Below are 20,685 nucleotides of genomic sequence, written 5' to 3'. Positions count from 1 at the left end.
TTAGTAGGTGGAAGCGTCAGAAGTGACTAAAAATATTTGTTTCCGCTAATGAATAAGACAAAAATGTTAAGCCCCCCCACAGATGAAACCAAATATCCGCTTATAGGGGCGGGCGATCAGGGGCCCATAAAATTTCAGGTGAATTATAATCACCGCAAATTATGAACTTTTAAAAATGGTAATCTTGAACCAGAGATTCAATGATCTGGGAATGGATGTGATAGATATTAGAAACAGAATTGGGAGGTATACATATATACACCTCTAATCTCAAAAGAATTTGGACCAATCGTGCAACGTACATAAATTGGTTCAACACTCATGTTTGAAATACTTATAGAACTAGATCGTATGTCTTTTCGTATACCAATAAGGACACCACCACCTCTGGTACATAAACTAGTTAAGTTATAGCGATCATATCTATATACATTATAATTAAGTAATCCAAGTTCACAATTAGGAAAATTTTCTGACAACCATGTTTCAGTAAGGATAATGAAAGAATAATTTAAAGCTGATACATTACGTATAAAAGTTGAAAGTTTTTTTCTCAGTCCGCGGCAATTTTGATAGAATCCAGTTAATGGACAGGAAGTTGAAGAGGACGAGATTCGTGTTTTGACAGGATAGCCCCAACCTTTGGCGATCCATTTTCAAAGTAGATGCCCGTGCAGCACGTGACAAGAGCGCAATAATTGTTGTCTTTCAAGTTGGGTCTTATCCTTGACAAGATTGAAACCATTTTGAAATTGAGTACCTAACCTCTTATGTCCATTGTACTGGTACAGCAAGGATTTTGCTTTATCTTTGCTAGCACGAACTAGCTTCAATGGACGAGTACTATCTGGACGTGGTTTTCCAATCCTTATAAACTTGACATTCAATATTGTACCAGTATGATAGTTATCAATTAATCAAGTAACTGTGGGTCAGCGTGCAGACGATAAATCTCTGGATCGTTGAATTTTAAAGGTAAAGTATATATGTTACGGTCATTGTCGGTAATTCCGCCAATAACAGTAATGACTAGGTGATACCTATCAATGTATCAGTAATGCCGGTGCACACCAGTTATTGACAATCGGTGTATATTTCCACAATTGACTGATAACTTTAGTCAATGTCATCTATCGGTATCACGACTTAAGATATATTTTGAGTCGTGTTGCAGTATCGTTATGAAGTGTGTGAAATTATAATTTTTGATAATGGAATTAGCTTATATGCGTGAAAAATTCAATAAATCAATTGATTTATTATTGCTTAAAAAAAGTGATAATAAATCATTTTTGTATCGAGGAATATAAACGACAGCTAGAAGAAGTAAAACATTCTAAGACTGCTTTGAATACACCGGGTTTGAAGAAAATTCCTAAAGTTTATAAAAATGTTCGTAAGTATGATATATTAGTGGGAAAGATTATCTTATTAAAAGTGTAAAATATAGTGCATCCTATCTCATTTATACTATATAACCAACAAGGATTTATTTGATGTTCTAAATACATGTCATACTTCTATTGGCCATGGTGGTCGACATAGGATGGTGTCCGAACTCAAACAAGAATAATGTAATATTACAAAAGAAGCCATTATGACGTATTTGAAACTTTGTATTCACTGCGAGAAAAAATTGTCAGATCGGAAGATCACCATATGAAGCCATGTTTGGTTACCCAGTGAGATTAGAAGTTGCATCAGTTGGTTTTCCGTCACATCAAATCGCCAATTTTAATACTGAAGAAGACATCGAAACTATTATAAACATTCAACTAGAAAAATCACCCGATGATGATATAGACCTAGGTATATTATTTATTATTACTTATTTAATCAACAAGAAAAAATACTTTGTGCTCATGAAGAATCAGCGAAATGTTTAGAAAACATGCTAAAAAGATGATAAACACAAACCGCAAACTAAAATCTATAAATGTGGAAACTACTGCTTGAATACCAAACCCAAAAACGAGAATATTATAAAAAAATAAAAATAAAATTTTATTTATACAAGTTTAGGTCCCCGGAGAGTGGTTACTTAAAGCATAAATATACACTTACAGAAATAGTTCAAAATGACGAAAATTTTCTTGATTTAAAACAGACGAAAGAAAGAGTGGAAGAAAAAGAAATTACTCTCAGAGCGGCTGCCGGGCATAATATAGTATTGCTGGGCATCAGGGATATCAAAGATAATAAAAAAAGAGGTATAAATACTTTAAAAAAATGCATGTAAAAATATATGGAATGATCAATTACCCATTAATTTTTCAAAATGTACGCGAATAATTTGCGTAGGTATACAATGAATAACATTTTTAATACTTTATTTTTATAGATTTTATATTACAAATGTAATTTTACAAAAAATTATCTGCAAGTTACAAAAATATCTTTTATACTATAAACAATATATAAATATAATTATATATTTATTTATTTTTGTATAATTAAGAATAAAATTTAAAAAGTCCGTGAGGCGTGTATGTATGTAGATAGGTATTTTATTAGTATGGATAGCTCATCATGCTTTTGATTGTCCATACCTTATGGTTGAATAACGTGATTGATATATCTCAAGTGGGTACCAAAACGTTCAACATTATCGACTTTCTAGTCATCAACAAAAAGATAATTTAAATAATTCTTTATAAGTCTAAATATACTTTGTATAATTTTTAACTTATTATTTTTGGGTGTTATTTATCTTAATTTTCAAACCTACATAAATACATAAATATACATCCAGCAAAGTCTGACAATTAACAAGTTTAAAAGTTTTAAGTTAAAATCAAAATTCAAGTTACATTACAAAACACTTATTTTTTCAGATGTTATTTCTTTCTAACAATAAGAGATATATTTTTTATGCAATAACTTATGAGTTAATTAATTTTATCGTCATTTTAAGATAATTTTCTTCCAAAAAACATAAATTTAAAATAATATATTTAATTTAGTAAAAATTAATTTAATGACAAACCAAATATTAATCCGAATATCAAATTTAATTTGTAAATGAAATATGTTTTGAATAAAATTTTTTTTTAAATGGTAATAATATTCTACATTGTTGTATATATATTATAAACAGATAAGTTATAGGGGTAACTAACAGATAATACATAATTTATAATATATATACAATAACGTATAATATTATTACCATTTAAAAAAAATTTTTATTCAAAACATATTACATTTACAAATAAAATTTGATATTCGGATTCATATTTAGTTTGTCCTTAAATTAATTTTTATAAAATGGAATGTATTATTTTAAATATATGGTTTTAGGAAAAAATTATCTTAAAGTGACATTAAAATTAATTAGCTCGTAAGTAATTGCATAAAAATATAACTCTTAATGTTAAAAGTAACATCTGAAAATTTAAGTGTTTTGTATTGTAACTTGAATTTTGATTTTAACTTAAAACTTTTAAACTTGTTAATTGTCAGACTTTGCTGGATGTATATGTATGTATTATTGTAGGTTTGAAAATTAAGATAAATAACACCCAAAAATAATAAGTTAAAAATTATACAAAGTATATTTAGACTTACAAAGAATTATTTAAATTATCTTTTTGTCAATGACTAGAAAGTCGATAATGTTGAACGGTTTGCTACCCACTTGAGATATATCAATCACATTATTCAACCATAAGGTACGGACAATCAAAATCATGATGAGCTATCCATAATAATAAAATACCTATCTACAAGCCACACGGACTTTTTAAATTTTATTCTTAATTATACAAAAAAATATATATAATTGTATTTATAAATTGTTTATAGTATTAAAGACATTTTTGTAACTTGCAAATATTTTTTAAAAATATATTTGTAATATAAAATCTATAAAAATAAAGTATTAAAAATGTTATTCATTGTATACCTACGCAAATTTTTCGCGTACATTTTGAAAAATTAATGGGTAATTGATCAATCAATATATTTTTACATGCAATTCTTAAAAGTATTTATACCTGTTTTTTATTGACTTTATTGGTATTTTTAATGTTTACGCATGATATTAATAAGATGATTAAATACTAAATGAAAATTTTTTATATTTTATAAAATTGATGTATAGGAAGTTTAAAATCTTACAAAATGGGAACTAATCTTAAAAATAACAGTCCCAATCATAATTATTCTATTTGCAGCATAAACGTATTCTATCATTTCTCTGCCATAGTTTTTCGCTAATTCGGTTTTATTAATAACCTGACGATCTGGTGACTGCACTGGTACATGTGGTACGATATCCATTATACTTGATACTGTTTGTAAAGACGTTGGTGTATGAGTAATGTTTGAACAATTTTTGTCAACCTAACCATCACAAAAATAAGGTATTATTAATAAATGATGGTTAACTTAAATAGGATAAACACCACCAAACAAAAGTCATCATAACCAGTTACATTATTTTGAAATCAATATACATTAAATAAAAATAATGTAGGTATTAGGTACGCTATCTAAGCATATATTATAGGTGATATTATTAAATTATTCCTTTATATATATATATATATATATTTATATATATACTTCACCTTTAAAATGCAACGGTCCAGATATTTTTCGTCTGCACACTGACCCACAGTTAATTGATTAGTTGGTAACTCTACTGGTATAATATCCTCCGTTCTAGATTCTGTTTGTATCAATGTTGGCTTGCATATAGAATTCCTATAAAATTAAAAAAATTAAGAAATCATACAGTATACCTTCTTATGTTAATAGTTTATGAAATATATTGATATATAATGAATTATTTTTTAATACAATTATACGTTATATGTTAGTCAGTTATTTCAAAATTATCAATTACACACATTTTGATATTTCAAAAATAATTATGATTAAATTTGTAGAATATAAATATAATTATTATGTGGACATTTTTTTTTGTGTCAGATAATTAATAATCTTTTTGTTATATTTCATTAAATTGATGTATAATAAGTTTAAAATCTAACAAATTAAGAACCAATTTTAAAAATAATAGTCACTTACCGTTGCCAAATTCCATTTGCAACACAAACAAATTTTAAATTTCTTGTGCCGTGTGTTTTCACTACTTCAGTTGCAATAGCCTGACAAACTGTCAATTTCACTGGCACAATATCCTTCATACTTGATACAGTAGTGTGTAATGATGTTGAGGTAGGTATAATGTTTGTACTATTTTCGTCATCCTAAACAACAAGCAATAATGTATTATTAATAAAAGATTGTTAAATTAAGTCAGATAAACACGACCATACAAAACTCATCATTACTAGGTAAATTATTTTGAAATTATTAAAATTTAATTAAATATCTAACAATAGGTATAATACGCTAAGTGTGTTATTTGTAATTTTATGAAATTATTGCTTTACCTTTAAAATGCAACGGTCCAGATATTTTTCGTCTGCACACTGACCCACAGTTAATTGATTAGTTGGTAACTCTACTGGTATAATATCCTCCGTTCTAGATTCTGTTTGTATCAATGTTGGCTTGCATATAGAATTCCTATAAAATTAAAAAAATTAAGAAATCATACAGTATACCTTCTTATGTTAATAGTTTATTAAATGTATTGATATATAATGAATTATTTTTTAATACAATTATACGTTATATGTTAGTCAGTTATTTCAAAATTATCAATTACACACATTTTGATATTTCAAAAATATTTATGATCAAATTTGTAGAATATGAATATAATTATTATGTAGACATTTTTTTTTTTGTGTCAGATAATTAATAATCTTTTTGTTATATTTCATTAAATTGATGTATAATAAGTTTAAAATCTAACAAATTAAGAACCAATTTTAAAAATAATAGTCACTTACCGTTGCCAAATTCCATTTGCAACACAAACAAATTTTAAATTTCTTGTACCATGTGTTTTCACTACATCAGTTGCAATAGCCTGACAAACTGTCAATTTCACTGGCACAATATCCTTCATACTTGATACAGTAGTTTGTAATGATGTTGAGGTAGGTATAAGGTTTGTACTATTTTCGTCATCCTAATCAACAAGCAATAATGTATTATTAATAAAAGATTGTTAAATTAAGTCAGATAAACATGACCATACAAAACTCATCATAACTAGGTAAATTATTTTGAAATTATTAAAATTTAATTAAATATCTAACAATAAGTATAATACGCCAAGTGTGTTATTTGTAATTTTATTGCTTTACCTTTAAAATGCAACGGTCCAGATATTTCTCGTCTGCATACTGACCCAAAGTAACTTGACGATCTGGTGACTGAAGTTGTTCAACATCCTCCATACTTGATACAGTTTGTAATGGAGTTGATGTAGGTATAAAGTTTGTACTACTTTCATTAGCCTAATCACCACACAAATAAGGTATAATTATTATTGTACGATTAGAACTTATGTCAGATAAATCCAACCAAAAAATATTCAATGTGAGTACATAATTAAGAATTTTTATATTTTATAACTTACAAATTTTGTTCATACAGTTTCTTTTATTAAATGATTTATTTACCTTTAAAATGCAACAGTCCAGAGGTTTTTCGTCAACACATTGACTTACATTAATTTGATGAGCTGATAACTCTACCGGTGCGGTATTATCTGCAGTACTCGATTTAGTTTTTAATGGCGTTGGTGTTTGTGTATTTATGCTATAAAATTATATTAATTAAATAATCATCCGATTTTTCCTTTTATTTTTAGCTTTCACTGACATAGCATTGTTGTATTGTATTAAAATGTAATTATCTTCATTAATGCAATACTTATTGCAATAATATACTTTAATTTTATATTAACATGGATTATTATGTTCATTAGTTTTTTGTTTTTTAATTTACGAATTATCTACAACCTTAAAAATAAGCGTGAATCATTTATTTAAATTAAGCAGTTATATTTGATCCGATTTTTTATATCTCATTTAAAAACCATTTATGGTTTAACGGTTTGCACAAAATGTTAAAATTATGAAAAATATAGAAAAAATAACTCGTCGACTTTAACATATGTTAAATACATTTTATACTTCAAAAATCATGTATTAAAAAATACGAGCTCTATTTATGATGACGAAAGAAGTGTTCTTTTTAATATAGGATATCAAAAAAGCGATACTTCAAACACTATATTAATATAAATATTCTGAATCTATTGTATTATTCTAATTTTATTTTTATTTTTTATTATTTAAAGTTTTCCTGGCAGTAATTTCAATCAGCGATCTAATTATCATATGATAATATTTACTTGTCATTGTCTGCGTTGTCGGTATTCAATTCATGTATCCTAGCCAAATGGAACTGTTTATAAAGTAACATTGAAATTAAAATAACAAAAACGATACAGCTGTATAGGGTAGTATTCCGCTTCTGCTTGGAGTCCTGATCTTCAGTTTCAAAATCATCAGCATTTTTATCGTCAGTCTAAAAACCATACACATTATCAATATTAATTATTACGACGGTACGCTTTCGTCAAATATACACGACTAAATAAAATTCAGCAGTATAAGATTATATGTTTGAATCATTGGGTCGTACTGTACAATAAAATATCTTTTGTACTTCATTAGTTGAAAATGTTTATTAATTATCATCTATTATTACTATTGTACGTATCAGAACATTTTTGACTTACCATTTTAGAATATAAGTTTGAATGGTGGCTACAACTGCGACAGTTACGATTAAGATCCCCGCAATCTGTAGATGATCCCACTGCAGGATCCCGACCAGTTGGTAACCTGCACTCAGGCACAATAGTCTCCATGGACAAATCAGGTTTTAAACACATAAGGTTTTGCATGGTACTAAAATTAATAACGATTTAAAAAAAAATTATAGTTTACAATTATTTTATTATTATTATTATATAAATTTCATCTTTAGAATAAGCTCACTGTAAATTTTGCAATAATTTTATTTTTTATACAAGCACAATGACCCATATTTCTGAGGGCTTAATTTTTATGATTAATTTCCTATACCATAAGTATGTTAATTAAAAATTATAAGTTGCATTTTTTTTAAATATCAATTAATCAAAAATGTTTATAAAATCACTAAGTAATGTTGAATTACATTCCTCAGAATGTAATTCCTCAACTATTAATTATAAGTTACAATATTTGAATACACCAATTTACACTAGACATCGTTGTACCTACGTATTCGGCACCGTTAAAAAATTATTTTTATACCATTTATTCAAAATTATTGCTATTCAACTATATTCGATCATTATTGACCATAGCATTATATTTACCTGTAAAATCTTGTGGGGTTATGTTTCCACATCTCCATAAATATTAATGCTATAATTATCAATAGAAATAGACATTTTCTGTAAACTGAAGTCCATCCACATCTGAAGACCTTAATATCATCTAATACAATGGGATATTATCATATTATTATCTATAGATACCACTTTGGTAATTTGGTAATAATTACTAGTAATGTCATCACATTGCATATCCGCCATAACGCCGACGTTACTGCTAAGGACAACGGTCTGAGTCTCAAAATTCCTTCTACATTTTTCATCACGAACGGTGTGTACATCGTTATCACCGATTAAATTGACCTAACAACCCCAAGATTTATTATTATTATTAATCTCTCAATCATTACATCTCGCAGGATTATAATATTTTAAGTTAGTTAGTTTTTACGTATTTAAGTATTTATAAAAAAAATTTTAAATTGTTTAATACGTGTAAGTACACTGTTTAAAATAGTTTATTGTTTTATGAAGATTGAAGACGCATTATTATTATTATTAGAGCTAAGACAATTATTTAATACCTATAATATATTGATATTAAAAAATTAATTTAAAAATCACCTTAGTAATTTGGTTTTCAATAGAATCAACGTCATTTCTCACTGAAATACTTTTGCTTATATTAGTTTGTACGTATTCGTCAACAAAAATGGCACGTTCTACGTTATCTTCAATTGAGTCAACCTATAGATACCATATACATCATTTTTATTAGTAATAAGATATAAACATGACTACATAAGATATAAAAAAATTGACTTAAAACGCACCTTGGCCATTTGCAGGTTATGTCTAATTCCATCGCCAGACTCCATAACATGCGGTTGCTTCACATCGGTCGGCGTGACATTGAGGATATAACTACTGGGTACGTTGATTTGTATATTACATATCTTGCAAACTTGTTCGTTGACCTAACAATCAAACCATCACATTAATTATTTTTGGAGTTATGTACCTATTATAATATATATTTCACAATTTACTTTATTCTCTACCGGCAATTTCACACTTTGTTGGATTTTCGTGGGTGCCAAAATAATGTGTTTTACGCCAGAAACGTTTCTAGCATACTTACAGGTAGATATTGATTCCTATAATAGTTACCCAATAATTATTATTAATTTTTCAGACATTTTATAAGTATTATTAAATATGCTTACCACAATACTTCGTTGATTTAGTACTACTGTTATAATCATTGCAGTGGAACAATTGAATCCCAATGAACCTTTTAGTAACATCGTTATTACAGAGTTACGGTAAGGCACGTGTATTTGTTGGATGGGATTTCCTAAGGAATTTATCACTTGATGTAGATGGAATAGTGATACATTTATGTAACGAGACTCAGTTAACGTTTTTTTGTCGTTATTTGATTTTGAAATACATTCAGAACTAAAAAAAAGAAAATCAATATATTTGTCTCTTCATTCAAAATCTAAAATAATTATTACCCAGCTAAATCAACCAAATTAAGTACAATTGTTGTATTCAATTTGGATACATCGTTTTTTATAGCATAAGTGATTCTACAAATGCAATGTGACCGACTGGACTTGAAGTTCATAAATGTGGAAGATACTTTTTTCTGTGCATTACCGGATCGCAATAATCGAAAAGCATCAGCAATATTTTTTATTTTGAATACATTCAAGTTCTTGAAGTCAACTTTTCCTTTTTTATTTACCGTAAAATTCACAGTTTTTCTAAATTATATAAAATATATTCATAAAACATTATTATGTGCTTCTTTTATTAAATTAATTATTTTGAATAATATTTTTTTTACTGTTTCTTAATTTAAAAACTCACGTAAATTCCGCATTTTTATTGCGTACATTTTTTGTCGGTAATAAGTCGTACACAACTTCATTATAAATTTCTATGTACGACATCTCCATTTCCAATTCTAAATTGTTTTTGTTTTTTCAAAATGGTTAAAAACTTTAAAGAAATATTTAAATTGAATTTGCTAATTACCTTCTGTATTTTTACTGTTTGAATTTTCGAAGATGTATTCGAAAGAACGAGGGATAATACCTCTGTCCAATGTTGTGCCATACATAGTATGAGTTTTACCACTTCCAGTCTATAAAATTTAACCAGTTAGTAATTACGAGTATGTGCTGATAAAAATTATTTAAAAAAACAAACAAAAATTAATTATCACCTGTCCGTATGTAAATATCGTGCCGTTCATACCAGATAAAAACCTGAAATTACATATTTTTATCAGAATCAATTTTAGTGAATTGAATTTACAAGTTATGTAAGTATATGGATACATTTTTTATAATTTAAATTAGATAAGAAACCGGTAAATTTTATATCATTTTTTATATTTAATACATCAGTGTCCGCACACTTAAAATAGTTTTTATTTAAAAATAATTGATGTTGAGAACTGGAGATGGCAACCATATAATATTAGAAACAAATATTAATCTAAGATTCTAAAGAAATCTATTAAAATAATTGAAATTGGTTCAGTAGTTTCTGAGAATAACCGTTAGTGAAAAATTAATTTCATATTTATATACCTATATAAATTAGATACAAGGTAAATTTAATTAACAGAGTTTTGGTACTACATCTAACAGTATTACAAAATAATTCACGTTTTTGATACTTTTCAGTTATTTTTCTACAGCGGTTAATGGTTAATCTACCAGTTGAATTACTGAAAATTAACAAATAATAATTATAAATAAATAAGATACCAGATAACTATTAAATATTATATGAATATTATGGTACATTGACGTGTCACCGTCAGCTTCGAAGATTATCTCAACTAATCATCAACTGCGAATCTATAATATAATTTAATGTCCTGTGTTGTATTTGGCAACCCTCATTAATGTTTCTTACTTTAAACATGCAAATAGGATTCCCACGAAATAACTTGTTTAGGAATCACAAACGATATAGCAGCTTTACCAGAATTGTTAGCAGGGGGACGTGGGAGTGATCAGAATTGTCGTGTTCTATCGCTGAACAGAGTAGAGAAGACACTCATCCTTGATTTCCACTATATCAACTGCCTAATATCTACAATATAGTTACACAGAAAAATAATATTTACTTGTCTAGTATTGGAACGGCCACATTTTTGAAAATTGAACTCTGCGTTGTGTTTTCGTCGAATACTTTTTTGAATCTAATTTAAAATGTGTAACATAAAATAAAATCATTACATTCTTTATTAAACATTGTACCAAGGGGCCTTCAACCATTTTAGAAAGCAGGCCCTAGGAGTGTCCTGTAAATTTCTCTGTCCAAATTCAGAAATAACATTATATTACCAATATTGCATTTCAAAAAAACTATTAAAAAGATAAATGCAATGCTTAAATTGTGATGGTGAGCCTCGAATAAAGATAAGTTGGACTGCTAAGATTGGTTAATGGCCCCTATAATAATATGTAATATAAACTTACTTAAATTCTTCCTTTTTTTTGTATATGATACTTAAAACATCTGGCTTTTTTTCATTTTTGATTTCATACTATATATTTAAAAATATTAATTGTATATGATACATATAAAAAAAATTAACACAATATTAGGGTACCTTAACAAGTTTTTCATTTTGAATATCCAATGGCTTTAATCGGCAGTAAACTTGTATAGCTTGCGTCTTATCCATTTTAATGTATTATCCGTAATTATTATTAATTATGAGGATATATATTTTTAACAGAGAAGGTATATTTAAATATATTTAATAATCTAAATACTATAATATAAAAATATAATAAATGCGTAGGTTAGAATTCAACAGTTTGGTTGCCAAGCAAAAAGATAACGACAGCCACTGATTAATTTTATTAGCCAGTAAATAAAGAATAAAAAGTTAATAATAAACATTTTTAATTTTATCATTTTTTATCATTAGTTTTTATGAAATTCTTCAAAATTGATGGCCCTCAAACAATTTCAAGATTCTTAATGTCACTCCATCAAAATCGGCAAACCCTTATATTATAGTGTCGTATTATTTTGTAAACAGTTATTGTTAATATAATATTATTGAATAAACAGGTGAGAATATTTTAGCGGATAATTATTAATATAGGTCAAGCCACGACGCTATTTATGCAGAGTCGACAGTAATTTTTTTGCTTTTTATCATCGTAGTACGCGCGCAGGCATTGTATAAGCTAGGGCTCTAGGTTTAGTACGTGTATTGATATACACGTGTACACGTAGCCCGTACCTTAAATGATTGATCAAAGTATATTTCTTATATACTGGTCCATTTGGCAGTGTATATCACAAAAAAGCATTTTTTTTCTTTTAGTTGCGTGTAATTGTCCCATTATTTGGTAGTAATATAATACGTGATCTTTTTTTAATTTAATTGTTTGTCCTTCAACTTTGCAATATTGTAGCTAAAAATAAAATCAAAAGCAAAATTACGTTCACACTTCACACAACATAATGTTACAAAAGCTAAAGATCTTCAAATCTAACGAAATTTAACTGTTTACCTTATTAAACTAAAGACAAATTTAAGGTACTTAGACACTAAGTAATAATCTATAAAATATCGCAAGATAAATATAATCGCGAAACCAATATATTGCATGACAAAAAATATCATCGGTATAAAATATAGCAGCAATTAATTATCATTTAATTATAACATAATATTTTGGTTACGATATATTTTACCAGCAATATTGTGTTGATAAATACACCTATAAATTATAATTAAGCATAATTTAACACTTACAAGTTTACTGTTCACTGCTTCTATGACATCGTTTGAATCACGAGCAGAATATGGACATTTTATTTCCAATAAATAATGTTCACCAATAAGGCCATCTATAAAATAAGTTGAATATTACAAAAAATGTATCAGCAGCCACCCTATGTTGGGGGTTATTAACCAGATTTATATATTTATCATATTTTAGACTTAATTTTTATATGTATATTATTAACTTGCGATTCAATAATTTCTTATTTTTAAAATATAAATTATAATTCATATAACTAATATTTGGTAGTAAAATAATAATAATGTTCTGTTACCTGGGCTAGCAGCTAGAAATGGAAATTCTGGATCTATAATCAAACCATTCTCATAAACTTTTTCTTTCGACAATTGTTCAAATTTTTGACGAGCTTTAGTCTCCATTTCTCTACCGTACTATACTGATTTTGTTTGTAGAGTGTCAGAAGCATATAAAATATTATGAACTACATTTTGGCAGCTAGTGTTTGACCGCATTTTACAAATTTGACCAAATCTTGAAGCTGTTGGTCGTATTTTACGTTCGTTGTACCACATTTCACTGTTGCTTTTGTCTCGAGTTTCAAATTTAATTTTTTTTACATCATCTCGACCTAATTTTTCTAAAAACTTACTTTTTTTGTTTTCCATTTCTTCTGATGAAAAAAATTCTATTAAAGGTTCAGCCAGTCCATAATGTTCGTCTTCTCCTTCCGTTTTAGATTTTTGAACTTTTCTTTTTTCCGGAAATAACTGTCTTCTTTTACTGGTATTAAGCCGTATTCTTTCACTGTTCTTCAAAAACTTTTTTCTAAATATTCCTGTAATAAAATAATTGTGTCGCTAACCTATTAAAGTTATTATTTTATTAAATATAAATATGCATTTTACCTGGACTGTATTTAGTAGATGTTTTATGAATTTGTCTTAAATATTGTTTGGAATTAAATGATACAACTGCAACTTTTACTCTCGTATTATAATTACCTCTACTACTAAAATTTAATTGTTTTCCGGCAACAATCATTTATCAAAAACTGCTGTTATTATTTTCCATACAAATGACGACCACGACGTTTGGTAATAATGAAGAAGGCTTGTTTGAATAAATTGACATCAACCAGTGATGCAGTACGAACTCATAGGTAATGGTAGAGCTTGCGGAAGTAGTTGGACAATAAATACATATATCGATTTAAAATTTTTAAATAACAGTCTTAGAAATATGAGGCAAATGATAAAATCAATTGAACTAATTGCGTTCAAAGAAATTTATATAACTTTGTATCAGTTAAAAAAACATGCGAATAAATTGGAAAACGAGATAGGTTTAATTGTACAAATGGGTAGACAGAACAAAAAGGTGAAGCGATCTATTGAGTTTGGGGGTACGGTATTAAAATGGATGTATGGAATAGCTGATGCTGACGATGTACGAAAATATGATAGTTCGATCAATAAATTAGAAAACGATCAGATAGATGTTATGCGTATTGTTCATGATCAGATATATATATTAAAAAGCACAATAATTAATTTTAACGATTCGGTTACATCATTTAATGAAAATAAGAAATTATTTGATGCAAATATGAAAGAAGGCGAGACAAAATTGAACGAAATGATTATTAAGATATCTAACGAAGACAGAAAAATTATTATTCTGAGTTCGATAAGTCATATAGAACACACTATATTTGAATTGGACATATTTATAAGTAGGTTACAAAGAGTAATTTCTAACGTTCAGAATAATATAGTAGATGCGTTTATAATAACACCTGACCAATTGCTATCGGAAATAAAAAATATAGAGACTATTCTCCCGGACGATTTGAAAATCCCTGTTAAATTTGATGAGGATAATATTCAAGAAAATTTTGTTGAAATAATACGGCTTACAGAATGGTTTTAGAGCAAAATACCTTTATTATAAGTTGTAGAGGAGAGTTATATCGGGTGACGTATATAAGACTCGATTTTTGATATTTCATTCTCAAAATCGATAAAATCGTTTTGCGTTTTCTGGTTTTTTTTTCACTTTTTTACTTGTGAATAATTGGTATAAAAAATTAAAATATCAAAAATCGAGTCTTATACGTCACCCGATATAACTATTCTCTACAACTTTTAATTAAGGTATTTAGGTCTAAAACAATTCTGTAAGCCGTATTATTCCAACAAAATTGGCATGTTTTTGTACGGTGGTTTCGCTGGTGTGGCGTCCTCTCGTACCTATGTAATAACGTACGAGTCGTATAAAATATAAATTGCACATTATTTTGAGTGACTTTTATTTCATTTGTGTGTTGTACAAAATTATATGAAATTTTTGTTCACGTATGTATTTATTGTAATTGTTTCATTAATTTATAAAATGAGTAATAAATGTAAAAGTTGGGTGTGGCTGTACGCTAAACGTCAAGGCAATAAAGCTTATTGTGATTTGTGTACGGAAGATGAAAATAATGAATTTTGTTGTATTGGTGGAAAAACAGGATCTTTGGGTAGACATTTGAAAAATATACAATATGGTATGAAACCACTCACCACTGTAACACGAAGATATGTACTATGTACTTAATAATTAATATACATATTAACATATAAACCACTTAAAGAATTTAAAATTGTGTAGGGTTTTAATTAGAAAAAATCTCCATTTTTCGTGACAATAACAATGTCGGGTAAAATTAATATTTAAACACGTATAAAAATAAATCTGAAGAACGATTTTTAAAATTTTTTCAGAACTAATAGATTGATATTCTAATACTAATAGAAATTAGTACAAATTATAATACAAATTTATTAATATGTATAAAATTATATTAAATTTTTAAAAGTTTCTACTGAAAATTTAAAATTTATTTCGAAAATAACCTTGAGAAAACATGGAATTTCTAACATTTTGGAAGTTCTACTTTTAGCTTAAAAATAGTTAAATTTGTTTGAAACTTTCGTCAAGTCTGTACATTAGTACGGTTAACGTTTTTTGAAAATTTCTTGTTCGTAATACCATTACTTTTGTATTTACGACTGATTCTAAAAACGATTTGTACGAAAACTTCGTATCTAAAATCGAATACGAATCTAAAATCGTTAAAAAAATTAAATAAATCATTGAGTGTACAATATTTAATAATAATCTTATATATTCGTAATCAGGAAAAGGGCCTAGTTTATTTACTGGCTCGGTGGTCCTTTGCATTATATTTATTAAAAAATTTATATTATTTGAACTTTCTGCACCAACCCTAACTAGGTGTGGTCCTAAATAGTTTAAATAATCTACTCTATTAATATTTCAAAACTTTATGTCAAATATTAAAAATGTGAGGTAAACTTTAACAAAACAAGGTGTGGAGAAATTAAAAATAGGTACTTTTTTTTTATTTTTCAATAATAAAGGGCTCTCTCTAGTCTCTGGTCGTGAGCTGGATAATGCCGATACCTTAACCAGTTCAACTATGACTTCAAGTTCTTCAGAAGTACAAAATTCGGAAATAGGTGCACTAATACCTAGAAAACGACGACGAACTTATAAGAATCAGGAAGACGATCGAATTTGCAACTCCGATAAAACAGAGCAGATACATCAAGCATTAGCAAAAATGATAGCCTTAAATTAAATGCCTCTATCTTTTTGTTCAAGTGAAGGATTTAAACAGTTTATGACAGTTGTCGAACCTAACTACAAAATTTGCAAGGAAGGAGCAATAAAATCAAGATTGAAAGCATTAAAATCATCAGTAAAAGAAATAATTAAAAAAAACTTGAGAGATTCTATAAGTATAGCTTGTACATCTGACTGTTGCGTCATCGATATCTCAACAAAGCTATATTACAGTGAGTGCTCATATAATTGATAATCAATGGTGCCCGAAGTCGTATTCACTTACTACACATGAAATGGAGGAATTTCATAGTGCCGTAAACCTTGCTCACCAATTAAAAAATACATTTGATAAATTGGAAATTGAAACAAAAATTATGGCTGTCGTTACAGATAACGCAAGCAATATAATAAATGCTGTTAATTCACTGACGAATGTATCCGAAACATATGATTTAACCTGCGCTGCTCATAGTATTCAACTTGCGGTCAATAATGGATTACAACAAGATGGCATTGATACACTTATTCAGTTAAGTAGTAAAATGGTAGGTCATTTTAAACATTCTAATTTGGCTAAACATGCTTTAAAAAAAATTCAAGAGCAGCTGGGATTAAACCAGTAGTCTAATACAAAGTTGTAAAACAAGATGGGATTCTGTTTATATGATGTTAGATCGTCTTTATACAAATAGATGCGCCGTAACAAACGTCTAAGCTGACCGCAGTATATCTAATGTTGTAATTGCAAAAAAGTTGGAAATTTCAGAATGTGACTGGACAAAAATGGAAACTGTAGTAGCTTTGTTAGAACCATTACAAGTTGTAACAACAGTTTTTTGTGGCGAAACACATTCACCGGTATCAATGGTTAGACCTCTCGTTTCAAAAGTGATTGAAAAACATTTGAAAATTAATACATATGATAGTGAAGTTGTTGTCAGTTTTAAACAGACAGTGGTATCACAACTAATAGAACGTTTTAAGCTTAATAATTTAACAAACATCATATCTTCAAGACAAGTAGCATCATTTTTAGACCCAAGATATAAAGATTTGGAACATGAGGAAATCGAAGTAAGAGAAAATATCCGTTGCAAAGTACAAAATTTACTGGTCGAAACGAATACTTCGGAAAATAGAGTGGGTAATGAAGTTCCTATCCAAAAAAAGAAGGGAGCACTTGAATTTTTATACGGCGATGAAGTTCATGAAGTCAATGATGTTTCGATGCAATTTCAATGTTACCTTGAAGAACCACAACTGAGGTACGATTTTGATCCATTTGAATGGCGGAAGTCACATGAAAAAAATATCCTCTGGTAGCAAAGGCAGCAAAGAAATTGTTGTCAATACCAGCCACATCGGTAAGCTTAGAAATATGTTTTTCAACTGCCGGGAATGTGGTTACTCCCAAAAGAAATATTTTGGCACCAGAAAATGTCAATATTTTAGTATTTTTATATCAAAATCGTCAACTTATGTTATGACACTTTCAATATATTGGGTAGGCAGGTATTTTTTTTGACAGTTATCTTGTGACTTTTTCTTTATAAATTTATAATTTACTCATAAAAAACCTCTGAAATTTATTCTCAATTATTGTTTTTATAGTTAAAAAAATCATCTTTGTTATTGTTTTGTAATTTACATTTAATGAAAATTTTCATATTTTGTTATAATTAAAATGAATATTGTTATTGTTTTGTCGTATTATACTCGTATGTTATAATAATATGTTTGTATTAAACTATTAAGTATAAAAAGTTAAATATAATATTATAATTATCATATTATATACGGTGTTCCTATAATCATATTATACAAAATGTCAAGATAATCCCATTTATGTTTTTAATTTTTTTTTTAAATATATGTATAACAATTTTCAGGTTCGTAAAAAAATGGTATATTTTTATAAATGTCTAACTTCAATATTTGTATGATAACATGGGGGGGGGATAATGTAGGCACGAACTTTTGGGCTCCCCCTTTTGAATCTTCTTTGGATCAGGATAGACGGACATTAAAAGCACGGGCTACGAGCACACGGATTCTATAATACACGGGTACATATAGTCTCTAAATACACGTGTACGAATGTATTTTAATTACACGGGCTTTAACACCGTTTTGTTAAATACACGTGAAATAGAGACCTCTAATTGTAACCTCTAAAGTTTAATAATATTGCAGTAATAATAATTTTTCAAGTAGGAAAAACTGCTATAAGTACGTATATATTACATAATTTTCCCCCGCCCAATATATGTGATTTTAACCGATCGTTGTTAGAACATTTATTTTTTCTCGCCCTCTGAAAATTACACAATCCACTCTACAAGCATTCCACAGCAATACCAATAAAATTATAGTATTAGTATGGTATATTACAATAATATATTTAGGAAATAGAATACAGCCCCATACAATCATCCAGAATACAGAAAAAACTCCCACATTTTATCCATTATATTATAACTTATTAATGGTATTATTATTGCATATTCTTATACAATAAGACATCGTTTTTACTTATATATATATATATATATATATATATATATATGGATATATATTATATTCAGGTTTTTATCTGGTATGAATAGCACGATATTTACATATGGACAGGTGATAATTAATTTTTGTTTGTTTTTTTAAATAATTGTTATCAGCATATACTCGTAATTACTAACTGGTTAAATTTTATAGACTGGAAGTGGTAAAACTCATACTATGGATGGAACAACATTGGACAAAGCCACAAAGGTATTATCCCTCGTTCTTTCGAATACATCTTCGAAAATTCGAACAGTAAATATACAGAAGGTAATTAGCAAATTCAATTTAAATATTTCTTTAAAGTTTTTAACCATTTTGAAGAAAAAAAAACAATTTAGAATTGGAAATGGAAATGTCGTAGGTACATATAAATTTATAATGAAGTTGTGTACGACTTATTAACGGCAAAAAATGTATGCAATAAAAATGCGGAATTTACGTGAGATTTTAAATTAAGAAACGTTATGCAATGTGATGACATTACTATTAATTATTACCTAATTACCAAAGTGGTATTTATAGATAATAATAATATTGATAATATCCCATTATATTAGATGATAGTAAGCTATAAGAAACAGTAAAAAAAAATATTATTCAAAATAATTAATTAAATTAAAGAAGCACATAATAATGTTTTATGAATACATTTTATATAATTTAGAAAAACTGTGAATTTTACGGTAAATAAAAAAGGAAAAGTTGACTTCAAGAACTTAAATGTATTCAAAATAAAAAATATTGCTGATGCTTTTCGATTATTGGGATCCGGTTATGCACAGAAAAAAGTATCTTCCACATTTATGAACTCTAAGTCCAGTCGGTCACATTGCATTTGTAGAATCACTTATGCTATAAAAAACGATGTATCCAAATTGAACACAACAATTGTACTTAATTTGGTTGATTTAGCTGGGTAATAATTATTTTAGATTTTGAATGAAGAGACAAATATATTGATTTTCTTTTTTTTAGTTCTGAATGTATTTCAAAATCAAATAACGACAAAAAAACGTTAACTGAGTCTCGTTACATAAATGCATGACAAAATAGATAGGTATGTCAGCAACGATACGAGTTTTGGTCCTGTTAGCGCATCCCACCATAGTCCCATATAGTTCCCAGCCATAGTCGTGGTTCGCCTCATTTCATTGGCCGTTAAATTACCCGCCAAAAATACAATTTTGTAATATTAAAATCATGACGAGATAATAATTATGATTTATGAATAATACGAGCTTTTTACTATGACAAATTACATTTTATCATTTTCTTGTATGACGTCTGACGTAATTTCTTTTTATGTTATTCGTCGATATCAATGTATTATGATATTTTAATATAAACAAATACAATCAATTTGCGAATTATTTGTTGTTAATTGTTTATATTAGATTATATAAGTTGATTGTGTTTATTTTATTCTGCATAAAACGATTT

General features: G+C 27.6%; 2 protein-coding genes, 1 long non-coding RNA gene and 1 pseudogene across 3 annotated transcripts; 3 read left to right on the top strand and 1 right to left on the bottom strand.

Moving 5' to 3' along the window:
- The first annotated feature begins 1,670 nt into the window (after positions 1 to 1,670).
- LOC149057187 (uncharacterized) lies at positions 1,671 to 20,485 on the top strand. Its single transcript, XR_016191089.1, has 3 exons — positions 1,671 to 1,809; positions 19,396 to 19,512; positions 20,221 to 20,485. It is a non-coding gene; the product is annotated as an uncharacterized LOC149057187 (long non-coding RNA).
- Positions 4,060 to 12,031, bottom strand: LOC107172655 (uncharacterized). Its single transcript, XM_089224183.1, has 22 exons — positions 11,898 to 12,031; positions 11,764 to 11,831; positions 11,409 to 11,483; positions 10,494 to 10,536; positions 10,304 to 10,412; positions 10,136 to 10,232; positions 9,778 to 10,029; positions 9,484 to 9,718; positions 9,307 to 9,414; positions 9,091 to 9,234; positions 8,882 to 9,004; positions 8,488 to 8,620; positions 8,300 to 8,420; positions 7,673 to 7,844; positions 7,283 to 7,458; positions 6,546 to 6,684; positions 6,228 to 6,380; positions 5,868 to 6,049; positions 5,403 to 5,538; positions 5,035 to 5,216; positions 4,572 to 4,707; positions 4,060 to 4,344 (listed from the first exon to the last, which is right to left on the bottom strand). Exons 1-22 carry the CDS (start codon positions 11,970 to 11,972, stop codon positions 4,108 to 4,110), a joined length of 3,096 nt encoding a protein of 1,031 aa, XP_089080309.1. The 5' UTR covers positions 11,973 to 12,031; the 3' UTR covers positions 4,060 to 4,107.
- On the top strand, positions 14,194 to 14,982 carry LOC149057189 (uncharacterized). Its single transcript, XM_089224189.1, has one exon. It carries the CDS (start codon positions 14,194 to 14,196, stop codon positions 14,980 to 14,982), a length of 789 nt encoding a protein of 262 aa, XP_089080315.1.
- Positions 15,127 to 18,309, top strand: LOC149057188 (E3 SUMO-protein ligase ZBED1-like; annotated as a pseudogene).
- Positions 20,486 to 20,685: the final 200 nt, after the last annotated feature.

The sequence above is a fragment of the Diuraphis noxia genome, unplaced genomic scaffold (genome assembly GCF_037042655.1).
Source record: "Diuraphis noxia isolate RWA-SAM2 unplaced genomic scaffold, SU_Dnox_SAM2 contig0003, whole genome shotgun sequence".
Lineage (NCBI taxonomy): Eukaryota > Metazoa > Arthropoda > Insecta > Hemiptera > Aphididae > Diuraphis > Diuraphis noxia.
Note: the sequence above shows the minus strand (reverse complement) of the source record. Positions and strands in the feature narration are given on the sequence as shown.

Coding starts and splice junctions, on each gene's coding strand:
- LOC107172655 (XM_089224183.1), bottom strand. CDS start 11,972: ATGGATAAGACGCAAGCTATACAAGTTTACTGCCGATTAAAGCCATTG. Junction 7,459..7,672: donor CAAACTTATATTCTAAAATG/GTAAGTCAAAAA, acceptor TATGGTTTTTAG/ACTGACGATAAAAATGCTGA. Junction 4,345..4,571: donor TGGACCGTTGCATTTTAAAG/GTGAAGTATATA, acceptor TGTGATGGTTAG/GTTGACAAAAATTGTTCAAA.
- LOC149057189 (XM_089224189.1), top strand. CDS start 14,194: ATGCAGTACGAACTCATAGGTAATGGTAGAGCTTGCGGAAGTAGTTGG.